The sequence below is a fragment of the Schistocerca cancellata genome, chromosome 3 (assembly GCF_023864275.1).
Source record: "Schistocerca cancellata isolate TAMUIC-IGC-003103 chromosome 3, iqSchCanc2.1, whole genome shotgun sequence".
Lineage (NCBI taxonomy): Eukaryota > Metazoa > Arthropoda > Insecta > Orthoptera > Acrididae > Schistocerca > Schistocerca cancellata.
This window is the reverse complement of record NC_064628.1, coordinates 393,899,255-393,924,600: the sequence shown is the minus strand read 5'-3', so window position 1 is coordinate 393,924,600 and position 25,346 is coordinate 393,899,255. Positions and strand designations below refer to the sequence as shown.

The following is a 25,346-nucleotide window of genomic DNA, read 5'->3' as shown; positions in this document are numbered from 1 at the left end:
TTGATAAGTCTCATCATCTTTCTTTTTAGATATATTTTTCCCACGTGGGATGTTTTCCTCTATTTTTATATATATATATATATATATATATATATATATATATATATATATATATATATACATTTTTTTTCTCACAAAGTTTCAAATATATATATATATATATATATATATACATTTTTTTTCTCACAAAGTTTCAAATGCTAAAAATATTCATTACAGACATACAAATGTGTTGTATATGTCAGGACCCACCTTGTAGATTTTCAAACAAATGCCAACTTCCATAACAGCAATAACTGAAATAGCACAGAAGTCTATACTTTGCGAACTAAAAGAAGAAACACTCAAAGGCATGTGAGCCACGCTGGTCCAAACCTTTACAACAGACTGCCAGTCCACATTAGAAAGTTAGACATGAAAACAAATTTAACGCAGAATTTAAAAAAATTCTACCCTAACAATGTTTCTCCTTAGTAAATGACTATGTATACCAACAAACATTTTCTGAAATTATTTATATTAGGGCAAAACTGAAAATTCCATCTTTCACCCCTAAACCTCTTAAGTTATTAGGATATGTAACAGAAAGCTGTTGTGTGGAGTACCACAAGCATAAAGTTGTTGTACAATGTATTCTATGATTTTGCATTATTCTGTGTTATATTTTATGACCTTATTTGTTTGTGTCTGTACTTTTTTTATTTACCTATGTGTATGTTCTATTTGATTGAAATGGTTTCCCATAAATTACATGTACACTTGGCCAACATCCATAAAATATTTATTGTCTATGAATGGATACATACAATAAAAATAAATAAACAGTGTCAGCTGTGTGAGCAGCTACCCCATCTGGTTGGAACCACATTAATTTAAGATTTCAAAGCTGTCTTCTTAATTCAGCTACCGAAATGTTCAAGTAATGCTCTTCAGTTACCATAACTGTCTGCATATCTAAGGCTCACATGATGCAGTTCAAAACCAAACAGTCAAAATGTGAGCAGATTAAGATTGTGCACAACAATCAAGGTATAAAAGAAACTGACTCAGTCAAATTCTTAGGTTTAAATGTAGATAAAAATTTGAGCTGACAGGCACACATTGAACACCTGGCAAACAAACTGAGCAGCTTTGCATTTGCAGTGCAAATATTATCAACTGCAACTGACATGGACACACGAAAAGTAGCATATACGAGCTACTTCGAATCCATAATTAGGTACGGTATTGTTTTTTGGGATAACTTGCCAAACATGGTGTGGATACTAAAAATGCAGAGAAAAATAATACGAAATATGTGCACTGCAAACCACAAAGAACCATGTCGACCATTATTTAGAAAACTAAAAATATTAACTTTGCTGTCCTTATACATAAATGAGATTATTATATTTTTGTACACCAGACATTAAGCTCCCCACCTACCACCTCACACTGTATGCCCAGGGACCTCAATACATGAGAATGAAAATTTGAAGTAAATTAAAAGAGGAACAGTTGATGCAGATGAATTTAGGTTCACTTAAAAGAAACCTACATGAGGTACTAACACTGAAGTGTTATTACTCAGTGGATGAATTCATGCAGGACAAACTGGAAATTTGAGTTGGATACAATGTATTACATATTCCAAGAAATATCCTTGTTGTGTTATTATTTATTATAGTGCTATTATTTATTAATGTAAAAATCATGGTAACTGTTTTATAAATTATTGACACGTCTCCTGTACACAAACAAAATGGATTGCAAATGTACATCATGAGATGAATAAAACACAATTCACAATTCTGCCATCCTCCTCTAAGAACTATTGCCGAATGACATACAACTACTTACAAGTCACCATGTCACTGTTGAAGACATGTTATTGCAAGTCACCATGTCACTGTTGAAGACATGTTATTGCAAGTCTTTAGGGATTTTATTTAACAAACAGCATAAGTTAAATAGTGAACATAATCAGATAAATGGAAACGAGCTTTGTCATTCATCATGAGATCAATATCCCCAGCGAAGCATTTGTTCTTCAACTATTACATAGTCTGAGTGACCTTGGAATTCCATTGCTGAACCATGGCTATTTGTAATGATGAAAGTGTAAATTCTGATGAAGTATTCATATTACACTGTGGTCTGAGGCATGCATAGCAGAAGCATGCTTTCCAAACCGTATCATATAACTAATATTCACAACCTGTCTAACTTATTGGAGTTTTCTGGTGTTTGGGTTGATAAGGGACCTGCTAATTGTCATTTTAGAGCTGAAGCTGTTTTTTCTTTCATCCTCAATAAAATTGTTTTATGGAATAGAACCTGTCCTTTTTGATCATCCTGAAAGTCCTGGCGGAACTGATCCCCCGAGTTACAATGCAAGAATTGCTAATTCAAAACAATGTTTTCACAACAAATGCATAGTGCATATACATCCACATCTTCAGGGTTACTGAAATGAAATGACATAAGCAACAATGTGTTGGTGTGCAACAATGTTAGCTCCATTCACATAAAACAGGTCGTACCGTACACTTCGGTTTAACGGTAGAATGCTAGGGAAGTGCAACCAGTCTACAAAGGAGACTGCTTGCAAATCACTTGTTCCACTGGTTCTAGAGCATTGGTCAAGTGTGGGAGACCATACCAAATAGGACTAACAGCGGAAATTGAACATATACAGAGACAGGCAGCATGTTTGTTTAATCCATGGAAGAGTTTCACAGAGATAATGAAGGAACTTAACTGGAAGGCTCTTGAAGATAGCTGTAAACCATCCCAAAAAAAGGATATTAACAAAGTTTCAACAACCGGCTTTAAATGGTGGCTCTAGGAATATATTACAATTCCCAACATATTGCTCACATAGGGATTATGAGAATCAGATCAGAATAATTACTGCATGCACAAACGCATTCAGACCATCATCCTTCCCACACTCCATACCTGAATGGAACAGGAAGAAACCCTAAAAACTGGTACAGTGGGATGTACCCTCCCCCATGCACCTCACAGTGGTTTGCAAAGTATAGATGCAGAGGTAAATGAAAATGTTGTGATATATGTGAGTTACCTTGTCCTTCATAAAAAGAATTTAAAAAACTTTACTGTTCAGACAGCACTGTAGCTGATTATATACTGGAAGAGTTAAAAACCAGAGCAGTATGAATTTTAGAACTGCAAATCTTTTACGACTAGCAATGATCTTAGCTGGGGTTGGTGTAGGAGCTGCATAAATGGAAGGAAGTCAAGAAAATAAGAATTGACAAAGGAAAGAAAAAGGTGGGTGTACAGATGGCATGGTGGCAGTAATGAGGAAATGGTTGGGCAAAGGGGATGGACCAAGGACAACGATTAGCATATAGTATATCAATGTGTTTGCTAAACACATAATATGTTATAGAAGAATTCCATGCCTCTTACGCTATAGTTGGGGGGTGGCGGAAAGCTTGACAGCATGGTTTCAAGCATATCTGTTACAATCTGCAACATTAAACTGAGCAACATGTTCCACAATTTGATAGTTTGCAGTCATAAGCAAACTGCAAAGTTGATAGAGAATTCAACTGCATTACCTGGAGCAAATGGGAACTTACCCTGCTACCCACATAGTCTCAATAATCCCTATCCTTCATCTGTCCTATCTCTCATCCCCTTTCTTTCTCTAGTTCCTAAGACAGTCTCCCATTCCCCCTTGTCATTTTTTCATTCCACACTTGGGCTTCACTTATTATCGTTTTCTTATCTAATTCTCTTGACGTCTTCCTTTTTCTGTACTATTTTCCAAGTATTTCTTCTAACAGTTTCTACTCTGCCCATTAACAGTTAAATACTGTACAAAATTATTACTGTTTCACCACTCTATTGAAAATCGTAAACAATGTGAAGCTATACCAATAAATTGTCGACGTCAACAACCTGACAAGTCACAGGAGCCTCAATTAATAGTCAAGGATAACGTCGTAATACGAAAATATTACTACAAAACAACTGACAAATTAACAGGATCTGTATGGGAATTTGAAGTTTGGGCCAGGGTAAGAACACAGTCTGCGGGATGTAGGCATGTGTCCGTTGTTCAGTCTACAAGGAAATACTCTAGAAACGAAGAACACTCTTCTAGCGATACGCTTACACCTGCTATACGCACAATACACCATTAACATTATTTCACTTAATATGAGAACCATATGTCCTGATTAATAGCGTGTTTAAAATTGTTCAACGAAGTTGCCGATTCCACCTGGAAGCACATAATTTTCCAATCACGCCGAGAAAACCGGTGACTCACAAACTTTCTGATCTTTAATTGCGTCTCGTTTACTTACGTTTCATTAACTTTTAGCTAGTCGCAGGCGATTCTGGATTTAAATTAGTAATTTTGTTAATTTACATCATCAACCCACCTGCCACTCGCATTTAATAGCAACTTCATACCTTAAGTTTTTTAGTACGATGAACACGCAAAATATTTTTTTTTCACAAAAAGATGACAGCGTCCCACTTCGTATCTTGGTCTCTATCATGTGCTGTGTGATATCCGACTATCTGGTAACACTTCTGCCAAAACGAATATTAAATCGTATTTTCAACTACGCAAAGTATTACAAACAAAACTACATTAGTATATTTTCAGGCATTACATGTCTCGTCTATTAGGAGGTAAACCAAGCAAAATTGGGCTTTGTTACGATGATACTACGAACGGACAAGATGTAGTGGTACCCAAGCGTTCCCGCGCTTACTTCGTATTCCTCGACAGAAATGTTACTTCCTCTCTCACCCATAATACAAATTTAAGTTGCTCTTTCTATTTCTGCTTTTCATATTGGTATCACTGTCATCGTTACAGAGCTTAAAGATCACAGTACTGCTTATGGACTTCCTGAGCCGTAGGGGCGGAACACATGCACACAACTAAGTTCTTAGAAAAATGTGCAATGTAAGAAAGGCTTCTATGCAAATCCAAAATTGATATTCTTACTTTAAGAATCTATAATAGTATTTATAAGGAACAACTTACCAATATTGCCTTCATTTAACACTTAAAATGCTATTCATTCACATGTTTATTTCTCAGTAACAGGTCTAAGTCACTTTATGTTGTTTGAAAACATTATTAATCTTAAAAAAAATGTATATGAAGAATGTTTTAACTAACAATTAGGACTTTTGCTCTGAAAAATTTCTTTGCTATTTCATTTATCGAGAGCAAGGAAGTTCGGTGCAAAGAGCCACCAATGGAATGCACCCTACGTAATCCCGCCGACCAAGCGCTCGGAACAATAGAACGCCATCGTATCGCCATTTTGTAATCTGTCGAGAGGTTGGAGGCATTGAGCGTTTAGTTGTGTTGTGTAATATTTGATCATTTTTACCAACTTTTCTGCAAATTGCGGCAGTATGGCAGAACTTCAGGGGCCAGCAGTGTCGCAAGATGCGTTATCCGTAGCACAGTTGGAGTTAGGAGGTAATCCAAACGCATTTGCATTAAGGAGGCCTTTTGATCCTGTTGCACATGAGTTAGACGCTACTTTCCGTCTGACGCGTTTTGCTGATCTGAAAGGATGAGGGTGTAAAGCTCCTCAGGAGGTTCTGTGGAAACTCCTCGAGGGGCTCCAGCAAGACGATAACAATGCACAGGATGAACATGCACACTTCATGCATATGCATATTCCTCGTATTGGAATTGGTATGGATTCCTCCGTGACTCCACTGAGGCATGGAGGGCTGTGTCTTGTGCAAACAACAGATTTCTTTTATCCATTAGTTGATGATCCCTACATGATGGGTAAGATTGCTTGTGCCAATGTGTTGAGTGATCTTTACGCCATGGGTGTTACGGAATGCGACAACATGCTGATGTTACTTGGTGTGTCAACAAAAATGACTGAAAAGGAAAGGGATGTTGTTATTCCACTGATCATGAGAGGATTTAAGGATTCGGCGTGGGAGGCAGGCACCACCGTGACAGGAGGTCAAACTGTTGTGAATCCCTGGTGTACAATTGGAGGTGTAGCGACATCTGTGTGCCAACCAAATGAATATATTGTTCCTGATAATGCAGTTGTTGGAGATGTATTGGTTTTGACTAAGCCTTTAGGCACACAAGTAGCGGTTAATGCACATCAGTGGTTAGAGCAGCCAGAGAGATGGAACCGCATTAAACTTGTTGTGTCAGAGGATGATGTTAGAAAGGCCTATCAGAGATCGATGGATTCCATGGCAAGACTTAATCGTATAGCAGCTCGTTTGATGCACAAGTACAACGCACATGGTGCGACGGATGTTACAGGCTTTGGATTACTTGGTCACGCTCAAAATCTTGCTAGACATCAAAAGAATGAGGTGTCTTTTGTGATTCATAACTTACCAGTTATAGCAAAAATGGCAGCTGTTGCAAAAGCATGTGGTAATATGTTTCAACTTCTCCAAGGACATTCCCCTGAGACATCAGGGGGGTTGCTAATTTGCCTACCAAGAGAACAAGCAGCAGCATACTGTAAAGATATTGAGAAACAGGAAGGTTACCAGGCATGGATAATTGGCATAGTAGAGAAAGGGAACCGCTCTGCAAGAATAATTGATAAACCTCGTATCATTGAAGTTCCAGCAAAAGAAAAGGATGGAGAGTTGTGGTAATACAAGTAAGTTGTAATAATTTACTTTTCTGTATCTCATATTGAAGATGTTTAAGTTTCTGTATTGGCAGACTAAAATAGTGTTACTCATTCAGATATCTATTGTGTGAATTGGAGAACTTATTTTATTTGCTGTAATGAAATCCTGCTTTATTTGCGTAATGGTGACCTACTGGACGTAATAATGTTTTACTAAAACATGTATTTAAATGCACATTGTGGAATTACAGGATGTTTTTGACGTCAGCAGTAAGAGTTGTTTACTCCAAGATTTTGTAGTTGGTAAATGTTGCTTGACAGCTTGTTTACCACAAGTTCTTTATTTTGCCTTTTCTGTATCTAGGGAAACTCATTTAGCTTATTGCTGTTGTTGCCAGTGTTACTTGAGTGTTTAATAATTAACATCTGTTAGCATATGTCAAAATATTCAGCATTTTAAAATCAGTTTTCTTTTCTGTAAAGGAAACTTGAGATTTCATCTTCAAATTTGTTCCATTTTTACATTAAATCTCGCTTCAAAATATGGAGAAAACGTTGACTATTTGCAAATCAGTTCAGCATCAAAGCTGCAATTTTCTGGGGGGGGGGGGGAAGACTAGATTTCCTGGGCTAGGATCTGTGGTGTAGCCTGGACTGAAACTGATGATTGTACCAGATTGAACTGTCTTTTTATGATCACACTGTTTATTGCACTTTTGCTTTTAGAAACTAAAACTGCAAGGTAAATTCATATAACCTGTATTACATAGGTGACAAGTCTTGTATGGATATGTTGGCACATGTTATGTACTTTGTATTGTCTGTCTGTATACTGTGAAAAGTGAGAGGAATGGTCATGTATGTATATACTTGTTCCTATATGGGAGATATGAAGTTAAGGATGTTAGCTCAGTAACTTATCAGTAAAAATGTTCAATTTAAACTCAATCTTATATTTGTACAGGTGACTTGCTTTCAGTGTATTGAAAGTGATTCCAATATGAGTCAAAATATTTCTGTTCACTCACCAAGAGTTTCCCTGCAAAGCTAACAGTGCATCTAATTAACTCTCCCAACTCCTCATTCAGTATTTTCACGATTCTTGTGATGTCTGTATGTTGTAGTGTAGTAATGCTTAGAGCAGAATTAGATTAAGCTGTATAATATAATGGGGTCTAGTGTAGCAGGAGATACAACCCGTTGGCTTTGAACAATGACGTCACAAGGCGCCAGAGAGCATGTATTACAAAAATGAAAGAGCTGAAGAGAACGTTGAGAAACAAAGGAATGCGAGAGAGATAAACTTTATTTCACATATGTAAGGGCCAGTAGTATTTTCACGTTAACGATATCGCGTGTTTGTATCTTAGTATTTCTCTGCAAAATACAATGGAAAGAAATGAATGAAATTACTAGCAAAGAATACATCACGTTACATGTATGTCAGTTGTATCTCGAAAGTCTTTCGAACTGTATTGCTTAAGTGCAGTACGGGATACAAGTTCAGCGTAGTCGATTTCTTAGTTTCAACTAGCATTACTGTCCTGTTCTTCACCTGAACGATGTATCCTCCGCTTCAGTAAACCCTAAGTGGAACACGGGATACAAATTGTAGATGTGCTGTTTATTTCGTCTACGCCATTACTAACATAAAGTAGTATCAGTTTATTCTATCTTGTGAGTTTTTTTTTTTTTTAAGAAAAAAGCCAAAAAATACTTATCAGCTACTGAAGCATCTGTATCTTCTAATGGGTGCGGGAGTTCCGACTCCTGGGGAGGTGGGTGGGTGAGAGTCGGAACTCCCGCACCCATTAGAAGATACAGATGCTTCAGTAGCTGATAAGTGTTTTTTACTTAAAAAAAAAAAAAATCTCACGAGATAGAATAAACTGATCCTAAGATACAGATGCTTCAGTAGCTGATAAGCGTTTTTTGGCTTTTAAAAAAAAATCTCACGAGATAGAATAAACTGATTCTACTTACGAATAGGTGGAAATACACGTACGTTACATTTGCAACCTGTTTCATTTTATATGTTTTGATTGTTTATTTAACCTTTGTGTTTCACTTGTCTTTTGCTGTTATGTTTTAGTTTAGTTTTTTATTGATTGCGTAATAAAGTAGGATCAGTTTATTCTACCTCGTGAGATTTTTTTTTAAAAAAAGCCAAAAAACACTTATCAGCTACTGAAGCATCTGTATCTAATATCAAGCGATCACTTTTAGATTCACATTCAATTATTTTAATGATAGCACTTATTAGAACACAGAACTGCTTTATTATCTATGCCTCGAAGTGAAGACATTACTATCTATGACTAAGGAATGACGTCATTGTTCAAAGCCGACGGGTTGTATCCCCTGCTTCACTAGACCCTATAATGTGCAGCATGAAATGAAAAGTGATTCCTGACATTTAGTGTGGTAAAGGGGGGAGTGAGCATCATTGCAATATGTGTTGAGCAAACCAGGCGGAAGCCACTGATGCCCCAAACAGAGTACTGTTTCCAGACAAAAGTTCCAACAGTATGGTCTACCAGTGGAATTTCTGGTGACTCGGGGTTGGCCATAGTTATTCATCAGAACAACTATGCTATTACCCTCTTCTGAGTTACATATAAAGTCACTGGCTATTTGAACAATGTGACCTCCTACTTCGTAGCTAATTGACCTCTTTTTGAAATGCAGTACAGCAGTGTCTCTTTGTAACATGGATTCAACTACTTGACAGGTTTCTAATGGTAAGTGACACTGGATGTCGGTACACAGGTCATGCAATTTCAGTAAATTATGGGCATGTGGTTTGTGGGTGTGGAGCTGGCGGGTGATACTGTACCAAGTGGATTTCATTGTGTTCTGATCAGGTGAATTTGATGGCAAAACACGACTTCACTATTATGCCCCTTAAACCACTGTAGCTTGGTCCTGATTTAGATGTGGACAGTTATCCTGCTGGAAGATGCCATCACTGTTGAAGAAATAAGCATGAGGGAAAGCAGGCAGTCCACAAGGTAGACATGATCCACAGTGGCCATTGTGCATTAGATTCCTATCATTGGCCCTGTGGAAGCCCTGGTGAATGTGCACCATAGCATAATAGCGACCCCACTGAGCAACCATCTGTGGTACAGTAGGTATTTCAAGCTGCTGGTCACGTGGCGGACTGCAAATCCAGACATGACCATTAACCTGGTGTCATAAGAAACTTGTTTCATGCGACCAGGTGACCCATTTCCTTTGATCCATGGGTGAATTTCTATGCTCCTTTATTCACTACGATCACGAATGACAATGTCATCGGGTCAGGCTGGCAATATGTAAGGTTAGTCAGGCGTGGAGCCCCATGTTCAACATTGTGCATTCAATTGTCTTCACTGAAACGCTTCTGCCATCACAAACATTGTACTGTACAGATTGCTGTCTATCTTGCATTATGGTGTTGGCATACCTCTGAACTCCATGTTCTGTGATGTATGGAAGTGCAACACTTTGTCACCTACTCCTTGTTTCACTGTCCTAGAACCTCCTTCCATAAATGCTCATGACAGTATCGTGGAAACAGCCAACATCCAGCACCATTTCCAAGATGTCCTTTTGCTGGTGTGGGGCCACAACAGTCTGCCCATAATAAGTCACTTACATCAGTGGATTTCCCCATTTGCAGCCTGTATCATTGCTAAACTTATTCCTCATTCGTTGCTACTCCAGTTGTTACTTTCATCTCACCAATTGCTTTCAATGCCACCAAACTGCATGCAATCGTATTGTGGGTTGATGCTCATAATAGTTTGGTTCATCAGTATGTGTGATCACAATTTAAGGTCCAGTATGCGTAAACGACCTTCTTGAAACTAGTGGATGTGATCCAAATTCGAAGAGCTGTAACACTTTGAAATAAGTTAACCTTACAGTATAGAAAAGGAATAGTGTGTTAAATTGTACACAAGTTGGAACATATTTTCACTACAGTTTAATTTTAAACTTGTTATGCACAGTTTAGCATTTTTTTCTCATCAGTTATTGGAACTGAATTGTTGGGTGCAGCTATGCTTTAATGACTGAGGGCGAAACTGTGGGATTGAATTGGAATGTTTGAATTCTGCCCTTTCCAAACTAATTTTAAGGATTACTTGCTAAATAAGTAATTTGAAGTGTCGTTCACATGCATAAAAATATGTATGTAGTACCAGTAGGGTGGCATCTACAGGACATTTGATAGATTTTCTGCTAATGTGTATTTTGCAACAGCTATCAGTTGTTTAAATCACATTTATCTAGTGTTACAGTTTTGTTTATGCTGTGCTTGTAGATTAATAGAGCTACTGCTACTTAGTGGCAGCTCTGATTTCTTGCTGTTAAATTATTGCCTGTTCGATCATTTTTCTGTTAATATTGTTGTTCCACTCATAGCAGTGCCATAGTAGGGTGCTGGCGAGTTGAAAAACATTGCAGATGGATTTTCAGTTGGAATGATTCACTACAACCAGTATGTCTTAAAATATAATGGCAGTACCATAAATATAATGGCAGTACTGTATTTTAATCCAGGTATCCTCTACAGTTTGCTGATTACAGCACTGCTGTGGCTTTTACGCGGGTGCCGTAGTAGATGTCATCTGTTTTAATAATTTGATTTTACTGCTTACATTAATATTCCAGGCAATAATGAAGACTGCTCTAACTTGTATTTTGCTAATGACATAGTTGTCTGTGGTTTCAATTGGTATAGTGTAATTATTTGTCCATGAATCACTTTAAAAACCGTGTTGGACATACATTCTGAAAATATGTAATTTCATTGAAAATATAAATTTGCTGTAATGACATCAGATGATTTCTATATTTCATTCTATTTGCCATGAATGTGTGTAATGAGTGTCGTCTTGTATGCTGGTGCCTCCGCTCCTATCAGTTCATCCGTATCCAAGAAAATCTTGCTTGTGATGAAAAGCTGATCATTGGCATAGCGCAAGGTTTAGGTAGGAAGGTGACAGATTGTTTTGAAAGTCAGTGAAAGAATAGGGCTGCAAAATATTTGTTGTGCTGACAGTCAGATCTGTTGTGTAGCCGGAGGTCCAAGACATCAGTGACAGTAATCTTTCCATATTACATTCACATCAACTGGACATGTGAATCCTGCCTTGTGATTGATGCAGACATTTTTAATTTCACGCGGAATAACTGTTGCCAATGTTCGCTTTCTTTTATGGATATTGAAAATTGCCTAGTAAATTTACACGCATTGTGTTACTAAATGGGTAAATATCCAATGATTATTTTAGCCTGTATTATGTAAAATTGGTAAAAGCCAATTGCTTAAAGAAACTCTCATATAAAAAAAACTCTTTACAAATGAGTCCGTCACATATTTGTCGTTAAGTGTATAAGTGAGAAAAAGTTTAGAACAGGTTTTGAAATTATGCTTAAAGTTCGTTGGAAGTTAGTTGGTTTTGTGTTCCACAGATCATTTGCACAGTAAATCTTAGTGGTGTAGAATCAGACATTTGGTATTCACATCACAAATTGTAAAGGTTGAAATTACGTGTAAATTCTGTTAGAAGTTGCTAACACACTCATTCTGCACGGTCAGTTACCATGCCTCAAGACAAACACGCAGTTTCTAACGGTAATGCTTATTATATTAATCAGTATAACATAATACTATGTCTTAATTCAGTGAATAATTGTAAAATATCGAAAAAACATTTTATTTGCCCCTGGAAGTTGTTAGCTAAGCATCCTACAACTAGGTTTGGATTCCAGGATAGTCACCAAGTAATGTAGATGTCCTATATTATCTGTGTAAAATTTCAAAAGGCGGCGGGGGAGGTGTGTGTGTGTGTGTGTGTGTGTGTGTGTGTGTGTGTGTGTGTGTGTAGTGTAAATTTTATTGTCTTTCTGCTTGTATTCCTGTTGATGTAAAAATCATAACTGGTGATTGCCATGTCTGCTGCTATACCAACACTTCATGCTCCACCAAACATATGTTGCACATTTTTAAAAGCAGCATCACTGTTCTTGAACTTTGCTTGTCATTCATACTGTTGTTGATTTGTTCTGTTTTTCTGCGCCATTATACATTGTTTAACAATAAATTATGTAGATCACATGGAGATGGTGTTCTGCAAATTAATTCTGCCATTGAATAAAATCTTCTCGGTTTTCAAGCCACATGAATGCCAATAAAATTCGATGGCTAGCTCTGACGTCGTCGTCTGGAGTAAAACTACTCTGTCAGAACTGGCAATATTTCCTCCTTCTATACGTACCGTAACGACCGCTGGCACCAATCGGAGAGGGCCGAAATAATGTGTGAACAGGAAGCGAGTTGGGCAGTTAATAGCAGCTCCAGTCCACTGTGGGGCCGAGTGATGTCAGGTGGCGCAAGGGGCCGGCGCCACGTTTGAAACTGCCGTTCCCACCTCCCTACAAGCGTTAAGCAGCCACCGTTGCTTCCTTTCGACATCCAAAGTCCACCCCCCAGCTCCTGCTTAATGTGTACCCCTGGTCTCTGTTGAAATTGTTGCTGTTCATTCTAATATCGGCCACCTCTTTTATAACTGAGTCCCAGCACGTTGATGCATGGGCCAAGACTCTTGTTCTCACACCTTATTTTGTGATCGTTTTTGACGCAGTGCTCAGCTATGGTTAACTTGTTGAGCTCCCGTTGCTTAATATGTCTCTTGTGCTTCGTACAATGCTCTGCAAGTGGGTGAATTGTCTGGTCCATGTACACAAAACATATTAAGCAAAGGGAGCTCAACCCAAGTCGGCCATAGCTGAGCATTGCCTCGAAAATGGTCACAAAATACAGTTTGAAGACACAAGATTCTTGGCTCAACCGTCAACATACTGGGACTCAGTTATAAAAGAGGCAGTTGAGATTTGAATGAACAGCAACAATTTCAACAAAGACCAGGACTACACACTTAAGTGGGGGGTGGGCTTTGGATTTCGAAAGGAAGCAACAGCAGATGCTTAATGCTTGTAGGGATGCAGGAGCGGCAGTTTCAAATGTAGTGCTGGTCCATTGCGCCACCTGACGTCACTCGGTCCCACGTTGGGTTGGAGCTGCCACGAGCTGCCCTGCTCATCCTCCATGCACGTGTCATTTCAGCCCACTCTTCATTGGTGCCAGTGGCCATAATCATAGGTATATAAGTGAGGAATAGTGCCAATCCTGGCAGTCAGTAGTTTTACTCCTGATGACGATGGCAGAGCTAGCCATCGAAAGCTCGAGAATTTTATTGGAATTGATGCAGTTTACAAATTGAAGATTTTATCAAGTCATGCCCCCGCGAAAGACTTGGAAGACATTCTGCCATTGGTGAAGCAAAGCTGCTGTGCTGCCAACCTACACACTATAGAGGTAGTGACCTTGTTTTCACTGCTCCTGTCTTAACTTTGGGCCACAAGTGTCAAGAGAGAATTCAATTTTAAAACAGTGTACAGTAGTCCTTCAAGACAAAACTTGTATTTCTGCTGTGTAGTGTATGCAATAAAATTTGTTTTGTGAGATTTAGAGTGTACAGGGTGGAGAAAAATTGTCACGAAATTTTAACCTGGATAGCTGATGCACAACACGCTCCAGTTGACTGTGGGATTGCCCTGTTGCTGGATGCTCTGGACACTGCATGACCGCGAATGCTTTGCCTGCCGGAGATCATGATGTATCAAAGGCGAGGGACGTTTGTATGTGTGAACCGACACCATAGTGCTGCCCACCAACCAACGAATGGCAACAGAGCAATCCCACAGTCAACTAGGCTGTGTGGTGTCAAGTTTCTGTAGTTTAAATATGGTGCGTTGTCGACCTACACAACATTACTATTTTTGGTTCCTACTGGCTTCAGCTACCCAGGTTTAATGTTTTGTGACACAATTTTTCTCCACCCTGTATAATAGACTGAAATTAAGTAGACACTTTGTTGTAGAGATGGATTTGAATAAGTTCACTAAGGAATTAAATACAGTATTATGATGTAGAACTCCTGTTATCTGAAGAGTCAAAATATTTTTTCCTTCCCAAGAAGAATTTCCCTGTAGCGCATTAATAATTTTTTACTCCCTGTTTTGTAGTAAAAATGAGCATAGCATGTCTTTGGAGTCTCCTTTTCTTTAATATAAAATTTGTAACCCTTTTTCACTTGAATTGAGATGTTGTGTCGAGTTTGCAATCATCATTTGATCTTCTGATTAAATCGGGTGTAAAGATAAAGTTGTTCAATGTTTTGATCTAGCTCACACATTTCTATAAGCTCATCAAATGTCAGTTCCTGAGTGTGTGAATCCAGCAGTTCTTGAATGTTGTCACCAATCACTTCCAAATTTCTGGTAATATCGACCACTTCCTAATCACATTATCAATTTAATCAGGATGTAGGTTTCAGTCGTGGCAAAAAAATACAGAGATTTCTTCCAGGCACCATTTAAAGTACTGTGTTTGTGTGTTTGTGTTTGTGTGTGTGTGTGTGTTTGTGTTTTAAGTTTCATTCCAAAATTGCTCAGTAACTCTCATGGTATGTGAAACATTAAATTGCTTCCAAAAGTCTTCAACAGAGAGCTCATTTTGTCTCATAGTTCACAGAGATATGCAAATAACTGTCCTGTGTAGTAAACCTTAAAAATGTTTTAATGACACCTTGGTCCATCGATTGAAGCCAGCTGGTCGTATTCAGTGGCAAAAATGCTGCTTTTCACAAGCACGTCAAATTAATTGGAGTAAAAGGAGGATGACTTGGTGCATTGTCAGTTAGCATCGCTTTAAATGAGATTTGTTTTAATTGGCAATAATGTTAATCAGGTATGGAGTGATGACCAAACAAGTCAAAAATGGAATCTGTCACGGAAGCTCAAAATTTCTGTCAATCCAGCTTTAGATGTATTTTTAAAGCATTTAAATTTTCTGATCACAAACTGAGTGATTTTAATTTACAGTCACAAGCCGCATTTGCAACTCTCAGTTGATCTTGGGCAGCTTGAAAACCTGGAAAGATATTCTCTTCATGCACGATAAGTTCTTTTAGGCACCTTCTTGTGGAACAGACCCGTTTCATTTACATTGAATATTGTTTGGCTTGAATAACCACCTTCTTCTATCATTACCTTGAGTTCCTCTGGAGAGAGCCACAGTCTCTTAATCAACACTGGCCACATGTATTTTAAGTCTAAAGAAGTTTATTTTATAGGCTTAGAGTTTTGTGTGATTTTCAAAGTCTGTCTTTAGCTTTATCATTATTTGACATTAATGATATGAGATGCCAAGACCTTTTATACGTGTACTGTAATTTTTTCTACTGATATCTCTAGGTACATGCTGATTTATTTATTTTTAAAATCCTCATAGAATTACTGAGTGAGGTGGAGCAATGGCCTCGCATTTGGGAGGATAACAAGTTCACATCCACATTAGAATTGCCTAAAACTCTCTTTGTATTCAAAATGTGTAGGAAGTTAAATCATTTCATTATTATGTTAATGTTCACATCTCAACAAAAAATAATTTTTTGGAGCTGAGACTCCACCGCATTTTTTTTTATAGTAAGTGTCTATATCGTCATTAGGAGTGCATTACAAAAAATTGAGCTTTCTATAGATGTTCAGCTCGTCAGTTCAGTGGCTGACATTTCATTATCTACACAAGTTACAGTCGGAACTTTCCCATCTTTAATCCTTTTGTTGCTACTGACGTGCTATCTGCATTGAGGATTTTTTATATACCGGGTGATGCAGCTAAGTCATAACACCTCTTGTTTCTCCCCAACTGTAATAGATACAAAGATGCTGTTTGGACAGTGAATTGCAGGGACAGGGCTACTTGAATGCATCACATTTCATGTTTGTGCTGTTTTTTGTTACAGAGATATGAGGCCAACTTTGGTTTTTTAAATGGGATCCTATGTTAAATTTTAGCGTAACATGATGGGCTTAAAAATGGTTTCAAATATCTGTATATCATAATATTTAGGCAAATAGTTTTTGCGACCTTTCATGTTGTGTAGAGTATGAGAGTCATTCCTTACACACACACACACTTACCCGACAATAGTAATACATACTGTGATATTTTGTGCAAAAATTAACTGATGATGTCGCACAAATAATATTCAGTTGTTTGAAAACTGTGACACCAAAATAGTAGACAACGTACAGTATTAAAATACTACAAGATGTTAATATGTTTTAAGTAACAGAAATACAAATATAAATGAGGAGCAGCTTAATGGTCACAATTACTTCATACATATTTATTTTTTATTTGAAAATATTTACTATTGATCACAATACGAAGCAAATACACACAAAGATGCAAAATACATACTGTACATGATACAAAACTTTACTGAAGCATGTGCTCAAAATGTTTCCCCTCTGCTGCAATGCACATTTGTAGTTGCCGTTCGAACGATTTGTGAATGGCTGTGAGGGTGTCACTTGAGATATCAGCACACGCTTCGATGATACGTTGCTTCATGTCGTCAGGTGTAGTTGGTATTTGAGCATACAATTTGTTTGATTGCTCCCCACAGAAAAAAATCAAGACGGGTCAAATCAGGAGACTGGGCTGGCCACTGCACTTCAGCACGCCATCCTATCCAACAATCCAGGAACTTTTCATTTAACAGCTCTGTTGCCACACGAGAAGAATGAGCAGAACAGCTCTCATGTTGGAACCACATGCGCTGACATGTAGTGGTACCTCTTCCAGCAAAATGGGCAGATCCTCTCTCTGGAACTGTGCATAGCTATTTCTATTTAGTATACCCGGAATGACATACGGCCGCACGATGACTTTTCTGATGATGCTGCACCACACGTTAACACTCCATGGTTGCTGATGCTGTACCTGTCGAAGCCAATGAGGGTTCTCTATTGACCAGTAATGCATATTATGCAAATTCACATTACAGTGGCTGGTGAAAGTCTCTTCATCAATAAAAAAAAACCTCCCATTGAAAAAAATCTTTAAATCATCTTGTAGCAGAGGAAAGGCAAAATTCCTGGCGCCATTCTAAATCCACACTGGAGAGTGATTGATGTAATGAGAGGTGAAACCTATGCTGGTGCAATATGCGTAGAACACTTCTCTGACTTACACCACATTCCGAGGCGATACTTCGTGATGAAACAATAGTGTTGTTATGCGCCAATGCTAGAACGCTTTCTTCATGTACCTCGCCAGTTGTAGTTTTCTGCTTTGCCCTCTGTATGGCGTTCCATGATCCCAATTAAAATAGTTTCTTGCAAACATGTGCAAGAAGCTGGTGCGTAGAATGCTCACGATCAGGATACAGCTCTCCATATTGCTTTATTGCTCTAACAGCATTCCTTCTGCTTGTACCATACAGTAGAAGCATATCTAACTTTTCTTTGTTGGTGTACATGTCTGCCCCAAGAAACTGTGATGGAAATGCACTGTCTCATTACCACAGCAGCACATTTATACCCTTCTCTCCGGCTAACTTCTGTGTCACCTTGTGGAATTATCGAGAAGCAGGAAAACAACGCCTTCCCTGCTAAGTTCCGCAGTGGTCAACAGGAAAGGTCGCATTGGACAACGCTGCTTCGAAGGACGAGTACGATACAGGAACATATCTGTGTCTCAAAAACTATTTGCCAAAATATTGTGATATATACATATTTGAAACCGTCTTTTTAAGCCCATCATGTTACGCTAAAATTTAACATAGGGTTCCATTTAAAAAACCAAATAACACAAACATAAACTGTGATGTATTCAAGTAGCCCCTGTCCCTGCAATTCACTGTCCAAGCTGCATCTTTGTATCTATTACAATTCTGGAGATACAAGGAGTGTTATGACTTAGCTGTCTCACCCTGTATAATACTGCTTGCCAAATGCTGGTGCTTGTGTTGAGAAATGGCTTTATGAAATAATTACCTTCATATTTTTTGAAAATTAATAGGTGAAAAAATTTGAATTTTGTTCATCTTACGGTCTTATATCTTCGCTTGATAAGACTGAATTTCTTTCCATTATATGTAATAGTTACTATGCAGGATTAAATAAAGTAAAACATTGCGCGAAATTTTAAGATCTTGCAGAGGTAAAAATGCATTCCTTAGACTTTTCCTGTGGTTGATTTTAATTTGTACATTGCAGTGAATTAAATGTAGGTAAAAGATGGAATTTTTTTTTTTTTTAATTGAGAGCAGAATTGAAATCTTATTTTGTTCTTGATTTAAGGGTTTTTATATTTGAAGTGTGGTCGCGAACAATGCACCTATTCACTTAATTGCGCATAACAAATCGTGTCGTAACAATCGTCATATCTCATACATGATTAGGGGATTGATGACCATAGCTGTTAAGTCCCATAGTGCTCAGAGCCATTTCATACATGATTCAGGATATCAAAATTAGATATTTTTGCAAATGATAGCACACAATGAGGCACGTACATTGTATGAAAAATACTTGAAACTTTGTCGCTCTGTGGCAGCACTGAGTTTGTGGTTCAGGAAGCATGCAGACAGCTGTAGCACTGTAAGGAAAACCAAGTGGCACTCGTATATTTGTCCATAGCATCTGGGGGAATGATGTAGCAGGGCGTGTGACCATGTCTACAGAAGCCAAAGTGTTGAAAAGCCTCTTGGAGGCCTCAAGATTCTTTTGTGAGGCATATGTTTCGAGCAAGGGCTCCCAAGCTCTTGTGGAAACTATTTCCTTTCTTTGTGCTGCAGTCAACAGTCTTGAGTATACTTACTTCACTTCCATTCTTGTTTTGGCTGCCTTTGATGTTCACCATATTATCTCACTAGTTTCTGCTGTATTTCATCATCGTCGTCATTCATTTCCCCAATCGCTTTGTGGCTGAAACAGTTTTGGTCCTCCTCCTGGGTTTGACATCCATTTTAAAAAAAAATTTATGTAGTGTTGACCAACTGGAGAAGAATGCTTAAGACGTTTGAAAGCCAATGTGGCAGCCACTCCATTGTGGTGGGGTTGTTATGTATCGTTTTGGTAGAACCTCCTGATAACACAGGAGTCATACTCCTGATGACTGAGCTGCTAATGTCATACTTGGGTTAAAGAGTTAATGTCCATTTTATTGGGGAATCAGGACTCCCAGCAACAGCTCTCTTGCTGTATTATCTTTGCTGTGGCTAGGTGGTGAGCCTTTGCTGTGGCTAGGTGGTGAGCCTTTGCTGTGGCTAGGTGGTAACTGGGGAGAACCTTCGATCAGAGTAAGTGGCATCAGGACAGGCGTTTTGGGCTAAAACATATTGAATTGAACGAATGCAATTCTACTATCTCAACAAACATATCTAAGAAAGAAAAGAAAAGAAACACACAGTCCGAGGTATGTTGTGTGGGAAGGCACACACATCTGGAAACGCACGGCTCGGGCACTGGAGAGTGTCGAAGCCTGAGGCTGAACTGTAGTGACTGTGTGTTATGATTTGTTTGGGTTTCTGAATACAGAAGATATGCAACCCTTTTGCCATCTGTATATTGCAGATGGATGACCTGAGCCTGACAACATTCCTATGCATGTGCTACATTCCTCGACACAGTTCTTGTATGGTCTGCTGGAACAGTAATGTTGATGATAGCAGTGCAACATGTACCAGTTCACTGCAGAAATGTGTATGGCAAAGCAGATGGCAATGAGAGAGCTGTGGCAAGGTCATATGCAGAGTATTTTCCAGGCAGATGTAACCATCATTCCATGTCTGTGGCCATTCATAGATGCTTCAGAGGAGTGGGGAAGTTGCATGTAGGTGTTTTCTGCCTGAAGTTTGTCCATTGTACAGTATAGTAGTAGCACTTCATGCTTGGTACTTGCAAATACTATCCCCAGGCTACTGTTTGCCCTCTGTTAACTGCCAAAATGTCTTCCATGCTTACTACAGCTGGAGCAGGACGAGGAGAGGACCCAGCCACCAGCACTTGGGTGGTGACACAGGCACTGCATAAGGATAAAAGTTTCATGTGGTGTGTTGTCCATGAACACTGTATCCATCCATACCATCTGCAGAAAGTCCAGGCATTATGGTAGGACTACTACACCTGACGGGTGGAGTTTGCACTGAGGTACAATGCATACTCCAGCCACAGTTCCCGAGCTTGGTGGTATTTACAGATGAATGCACGTTTGCTAGAGATGACATATTAAGATGATTACCTGACGTTGCCAGCTGCATTGGAAATGCTCTCAGAATCTAAATACAGTTTCTACTACACAGTGTGTATTTTTGTGTGATCTGGGCAAATAAAGTTCTGTAATAAGGACAGCTGTGTTTATGGCATTTTAAACTTGGACAACGTGTTTGGGCAGACGCAAATTCTCATGTTCAGATGATTCAAAATTACCAACACAGGATTGGTATTAACGTTGGGGAAGGCATAATTGGTGACCATATCATTGGGCCATATCTACTGCTAGACGGACTAACCTCACATTTAGTAGAGATTTTTGCCTACACTAATGGATTTAGTGCCACTAGATGTTCTGAGAGACGTGAGGCTGCAACACGATGGATCTCCAGCGCACTTTGATGTCGATATCTGAAATCACCTCTATGTTGCATATCCCAGTCGGTGGTTTGGTAGAGGCGGACCACTTTCATGGCCAGCACGCTCGTCTGCTCTGACACCTCTCTCCTACTTTCTGTGGAATAGCATGAAGAGTGTTGCATATGGCACACTTGTAATGTCAGCAGAGGACCTTATTGTTTGTCTACAGAGTGATTGAAATGTTTCAGAGACAACTGCACATATTTGGTCATGTGTGTGAGGCTAAGACCACTGATATAGGCTTTGCATTGACGTAGGAGGCATGCTGTTTGAAGCCTGTTTGTAATGGAGACAGAGCGATAGGCTGATCATGTTGGTTTATCGACGTAATGTGGAATTCACATGCATCTCAGACTGCCACACTCTCCAGTGCCCTAGTTCTTTGTCTCTGGATATGGGTTCCTTCTTGAAAACTGGGCAGTGTGTGTTCCTGCACAGCATACTTAAGCATTGTCTGTATCGCCACATATAAAACTCACTTCGCTGATACCATTCCCCAACACTTTGTGGGTACCGTGCATTCTGTCGCAATCTTACTGGCCACAAGAGGATCATTGCTGGGGCTTGTATGTTGTTCCGTAAAGATGTCAGTGAGTGGATTCCCCTCCATACCATGTTGGAAGCAGTAGCAGTTAAAGTGCAAATTGCCACAGTGATCATCATTTGTGACATTTATTTATCTCCCTTGAAGTGACCAACTGCTCTCCCCCATTTCTCTCCTACTTGGGGATTTCAGAATGCACAATCCCTGTGGGGAAGTAATAGTTAATCTGGTAGGGGTCTTCTGATTGACCAGTTTCTTTCTGATATCTATCTGTGTCTCCTCAACGACTGTACTCGTACCCACTTTAGTGCCACTCATATGACCTTTTCAGTTATCGGCCTTTCAGTCTGTTCTCCCAGTCTCATGACTTAGCAACATTGGTTACTCCAGATGGTATTTGTGACAGAGGCCACTTTTCTGCCCACCAGGGGGCTCTGGTGGGTTTGTGCCTGGCTACCACGGGCCCCCAGCCTTTGCAGCATTTTTTCCCTTCCATGCTACATGTCAGTCCTCTTGCTATTCTTTTTCCCCTCTCTTAGGGAACATGTCTGGGATGTTATTGGGAATGTTCTGCATTGTGTGTTGCTGATGTAAGAACAGTCTCGCTTTGTTTTGTGCTCCCTTTTCCTTCCTTTGTTTCACGTTTCCTCTCGTTCCTCCGCTTCGGCTTTTGAGGTTCCTCTTTTTCTTCTTCCTCCCTGTGCGCTCCTGAAGGCCGGCCCATAGTGACTGGGTAATGCATAATTCCCAGCCCCGGGTTGACAGGTAGGGTTTGCATGTACCTCCTGGCACAGGCCAGGCTCAGGGAGAGGTGATTGCCTGAGCTGCAATCTCCCCAAATTGCTGATTGGTCCGTCAGTCAGGTGTTTGGGAGTTGTGACCTGAGGTGTGAACAGTCACCTAAGACGGGTGTGCCCCCTTGTGAAGGGAGCCTCCAGTTGGAAGGAGCACACTGTCGAAGATGCTGGCAATCATGTGAGATTTTCTCGCAATGAGTCAATCATCTTCCCAATCAACGTCCACGAAACGTAAACGTACTGAGGATAGTGATTCAAAGACACTTCCTGCTGCACTATGGTTCCTCATGGTCTCACGTACTGAAGACAGTCCTTCCCCACGGCCAATCCATTCATTATTCAAGAACATGTTGATGCAATTGTCGGCCCTATGAAATCCTGCTCTCATTTACAGAGTGGCACTTTGCTTTTGGATACTACTTCTGATTCTCAAGCACAACAACTGCTTGCTGCCTTACTTCTCCACAGCTACCATGTTTGTGTCGAGGCCTATAGAACTTTGAATTCTTCCTGTGGTGTAATTTACACCAGGCTGCTCGATGGTCTGAGGCCAAAATCCAATCTTACCTCTCTGATCAGGGTGTCATTGCTGTCCATCGTGTAATGAAAAATGTAGATTCCTCCTTAGTGCCCACTCACACTTTTTTCCGCAGCCAAATGTGTAACCTGTGGTAGGGATGCAAACGAGAGTGATTGTCTGCCTCCTTCTCCCCTCTGTATCAACTGCAATGTTGACCATGCCACCTCCTCTCAGGATTGTCCCGTGTATCTTGATGAGCAGGCTGTCCAAGAGTTCCGGGTGAAGGAAAAAGTGCTATACCCAGTCGCTCGCAAGTTACTGGCTAGTTGCAAACCCTGTGTTCTCCCGTCTGGCACCTATAGTTCTGTTCTTGTTACCCCTCGCTCCATGAAGGACATGGCCACACAGAGATGCAAACACAATTTCAGCTCTGAGGTTGTGAAATCGCCCAGTCAAGGTACCATCGTAGTCCGCCTTCCAGCTGTGCAACACACTGTCAAACTCTCACCTCTAGGGGCGAAGCCACCAGCTACACAACCAGTAGGCCGGAAAGGACAGGAGTAGTACTCTCGTGTAGACTTCCTGTGTCCCTCCAGCCAAACAACACCCGAGTCTTCCTCTGCTAACCGGAAAGGCTCGAAGAAGTCCACCAAAGGCAAACAATCTCTTTCGCCAACTCAATGATCCTCTTCTACGGTGTTGCCACGTGGTACCTTAGCCTGGCCGGCCTCCATATCGCCGGTGTGCACGACCAACCGATTTTCAGTGTTGGACTCCATAGACCGACCGCACATGCTATCTGATGCTTCTGTTCACCCTATGGAGCAGGATCCTGCTTCTGTGCCCTGTAGTAGCAACTCTACACTGGCTGTCACTCGGCAGCTGCCGAGTTGACACCCCTACATTTTTTCCTCATCATGACAGTCCTCCAATGGAACGTTCATGGCCTTCAGTCCCACAAAGATAATTTATGGCTGCTTTTAGCATCACAGCATCCCCTTCAAGAAATGAAATTGCACCCTCACGATTGCTTTGAGCTTTTACATTTTTTACTGATTCGCTTTGACATTCCCCCTAAGGTCGGCATTCCATCTCAAGGGGGCATCATGCCCCTCATACGGGATGACATACATAGTCAGCGAATCTCTCTGACTACCCATCTTTAAGCTGTTGCAGTTTGCCATTTCCTTCCCCCACCTGATTTTTCCCACTGTACCATTTATATCCCTCCATCATTTGATGCCACCAGGGCAAACTTCCTTCAGTTTATTGGGCAGCTACCTCCCCCATTTTTGCTACTCAGTGACTTCAATGCACATCATCCCCTTTGGGGTTCTCCCAGGACCTGTCAGAGAGGTGCCCTCTTGGCTGACCTTTTTAACCAAATAACCTCTTCTGCCTTAATACTGGAAAACCCACTTTCCTTTCTGACTCTTCGCACACCTATTCCCATTTGGACCTATCCTTTTGCACAGCCCAGCATGCCCATCGTCTCGAGTGGTACGTTCATTCTGACACCTACTAGAGTGTCCATTTCCCGTGTGCCAGCAGTAGCTGACTCCTACCCCATCCGCGTCCATGCCCAGATGGTATCTTACTAAGGCTGACTGGCAGATTTACTCCTCCCTGCCGACCTTCGAAGAACAAGATTTCCCCAGTTGAGGTGACCAGGTGGAATATCTCACAAACGTTATCCTTACTGCTGTAGAACGTTCCATTCCTTTCACTTCCCCTTTACCACGTCATGACCTAGTCACTTGGTGGACTGAGGCATGCTGCAATGCCATTCGCACAGGGAGATGTGCTATCCGTGTTTTCAACCATCATCTTACAATGGCGTACTCCATTCATTATTAACAGATGGCGTGCAAATTGTCGCTGTGTCCTTCGGGATAGCAAAAGAACTAGCTGCATTTCATTCACTAGTACTTTTAACAGTTCCATCCCTTCCTGTGTCATTTGGGCCAACCACTTACTGCTCTCTGGGTCCAAGATCCATTCCCCAATCAATTTCCAGTCTGACAGTAGCAGACGATGTTATCAAGGATGTTACTGCTATCTCAAACATCTTGGGCCACCATTTTGTGGAAGTTTCAAGGTCTTCTGACTATCGCCCTGCCGTCCTCCATCGGAAACGAGCGGAGGAGGCTCGGGCAAAACCCTTGTTCTCTGAATAGTGAGTACTACAATGCCGCCTTTACTATGAGGGAGCTAGATCATGCTCTCAGTCCATCCTGATCTTCTGGCCCAGTGCCAGACACCATCCATATTCAGATGTTCCAGCATCTTTCTCCTGTGGGCAAGCACTTTATGCGTAAAACGTGCAACCG

The 25,346-nt window shown here is 40.2% G+C and overlaps 1 protein-coding gene across 1 annotated transcript in view; it reads left to right on the top strand.

The window, feature by feature from the left end:
• Positions 1 to 5,277: 5,277 nt before the first annotated feature.
• The window catches only part of LOC126175122 (inactive selenide, water dikinase-like protein), a 77,481-nt gene continuing 57,412 nt past the window's right edge, over positions 5,278 to 25,346 (top strand). The window contains exon 1 of the mRNA XM_049921675.1: positions 5,278 to 6,641. Within this exon, the coding sequence (XP_049777632.1) occupies positions 5,398 to 6,636 (1,239 nt within the window). The 5' untranslated portion in view covers positions 5,278 to 5,397 and the 3' untranslated portion in view covers positions 6,637 to 6,641. The remainder of the gene's footprint in view (positions 6,642 to 25,346) is intronic.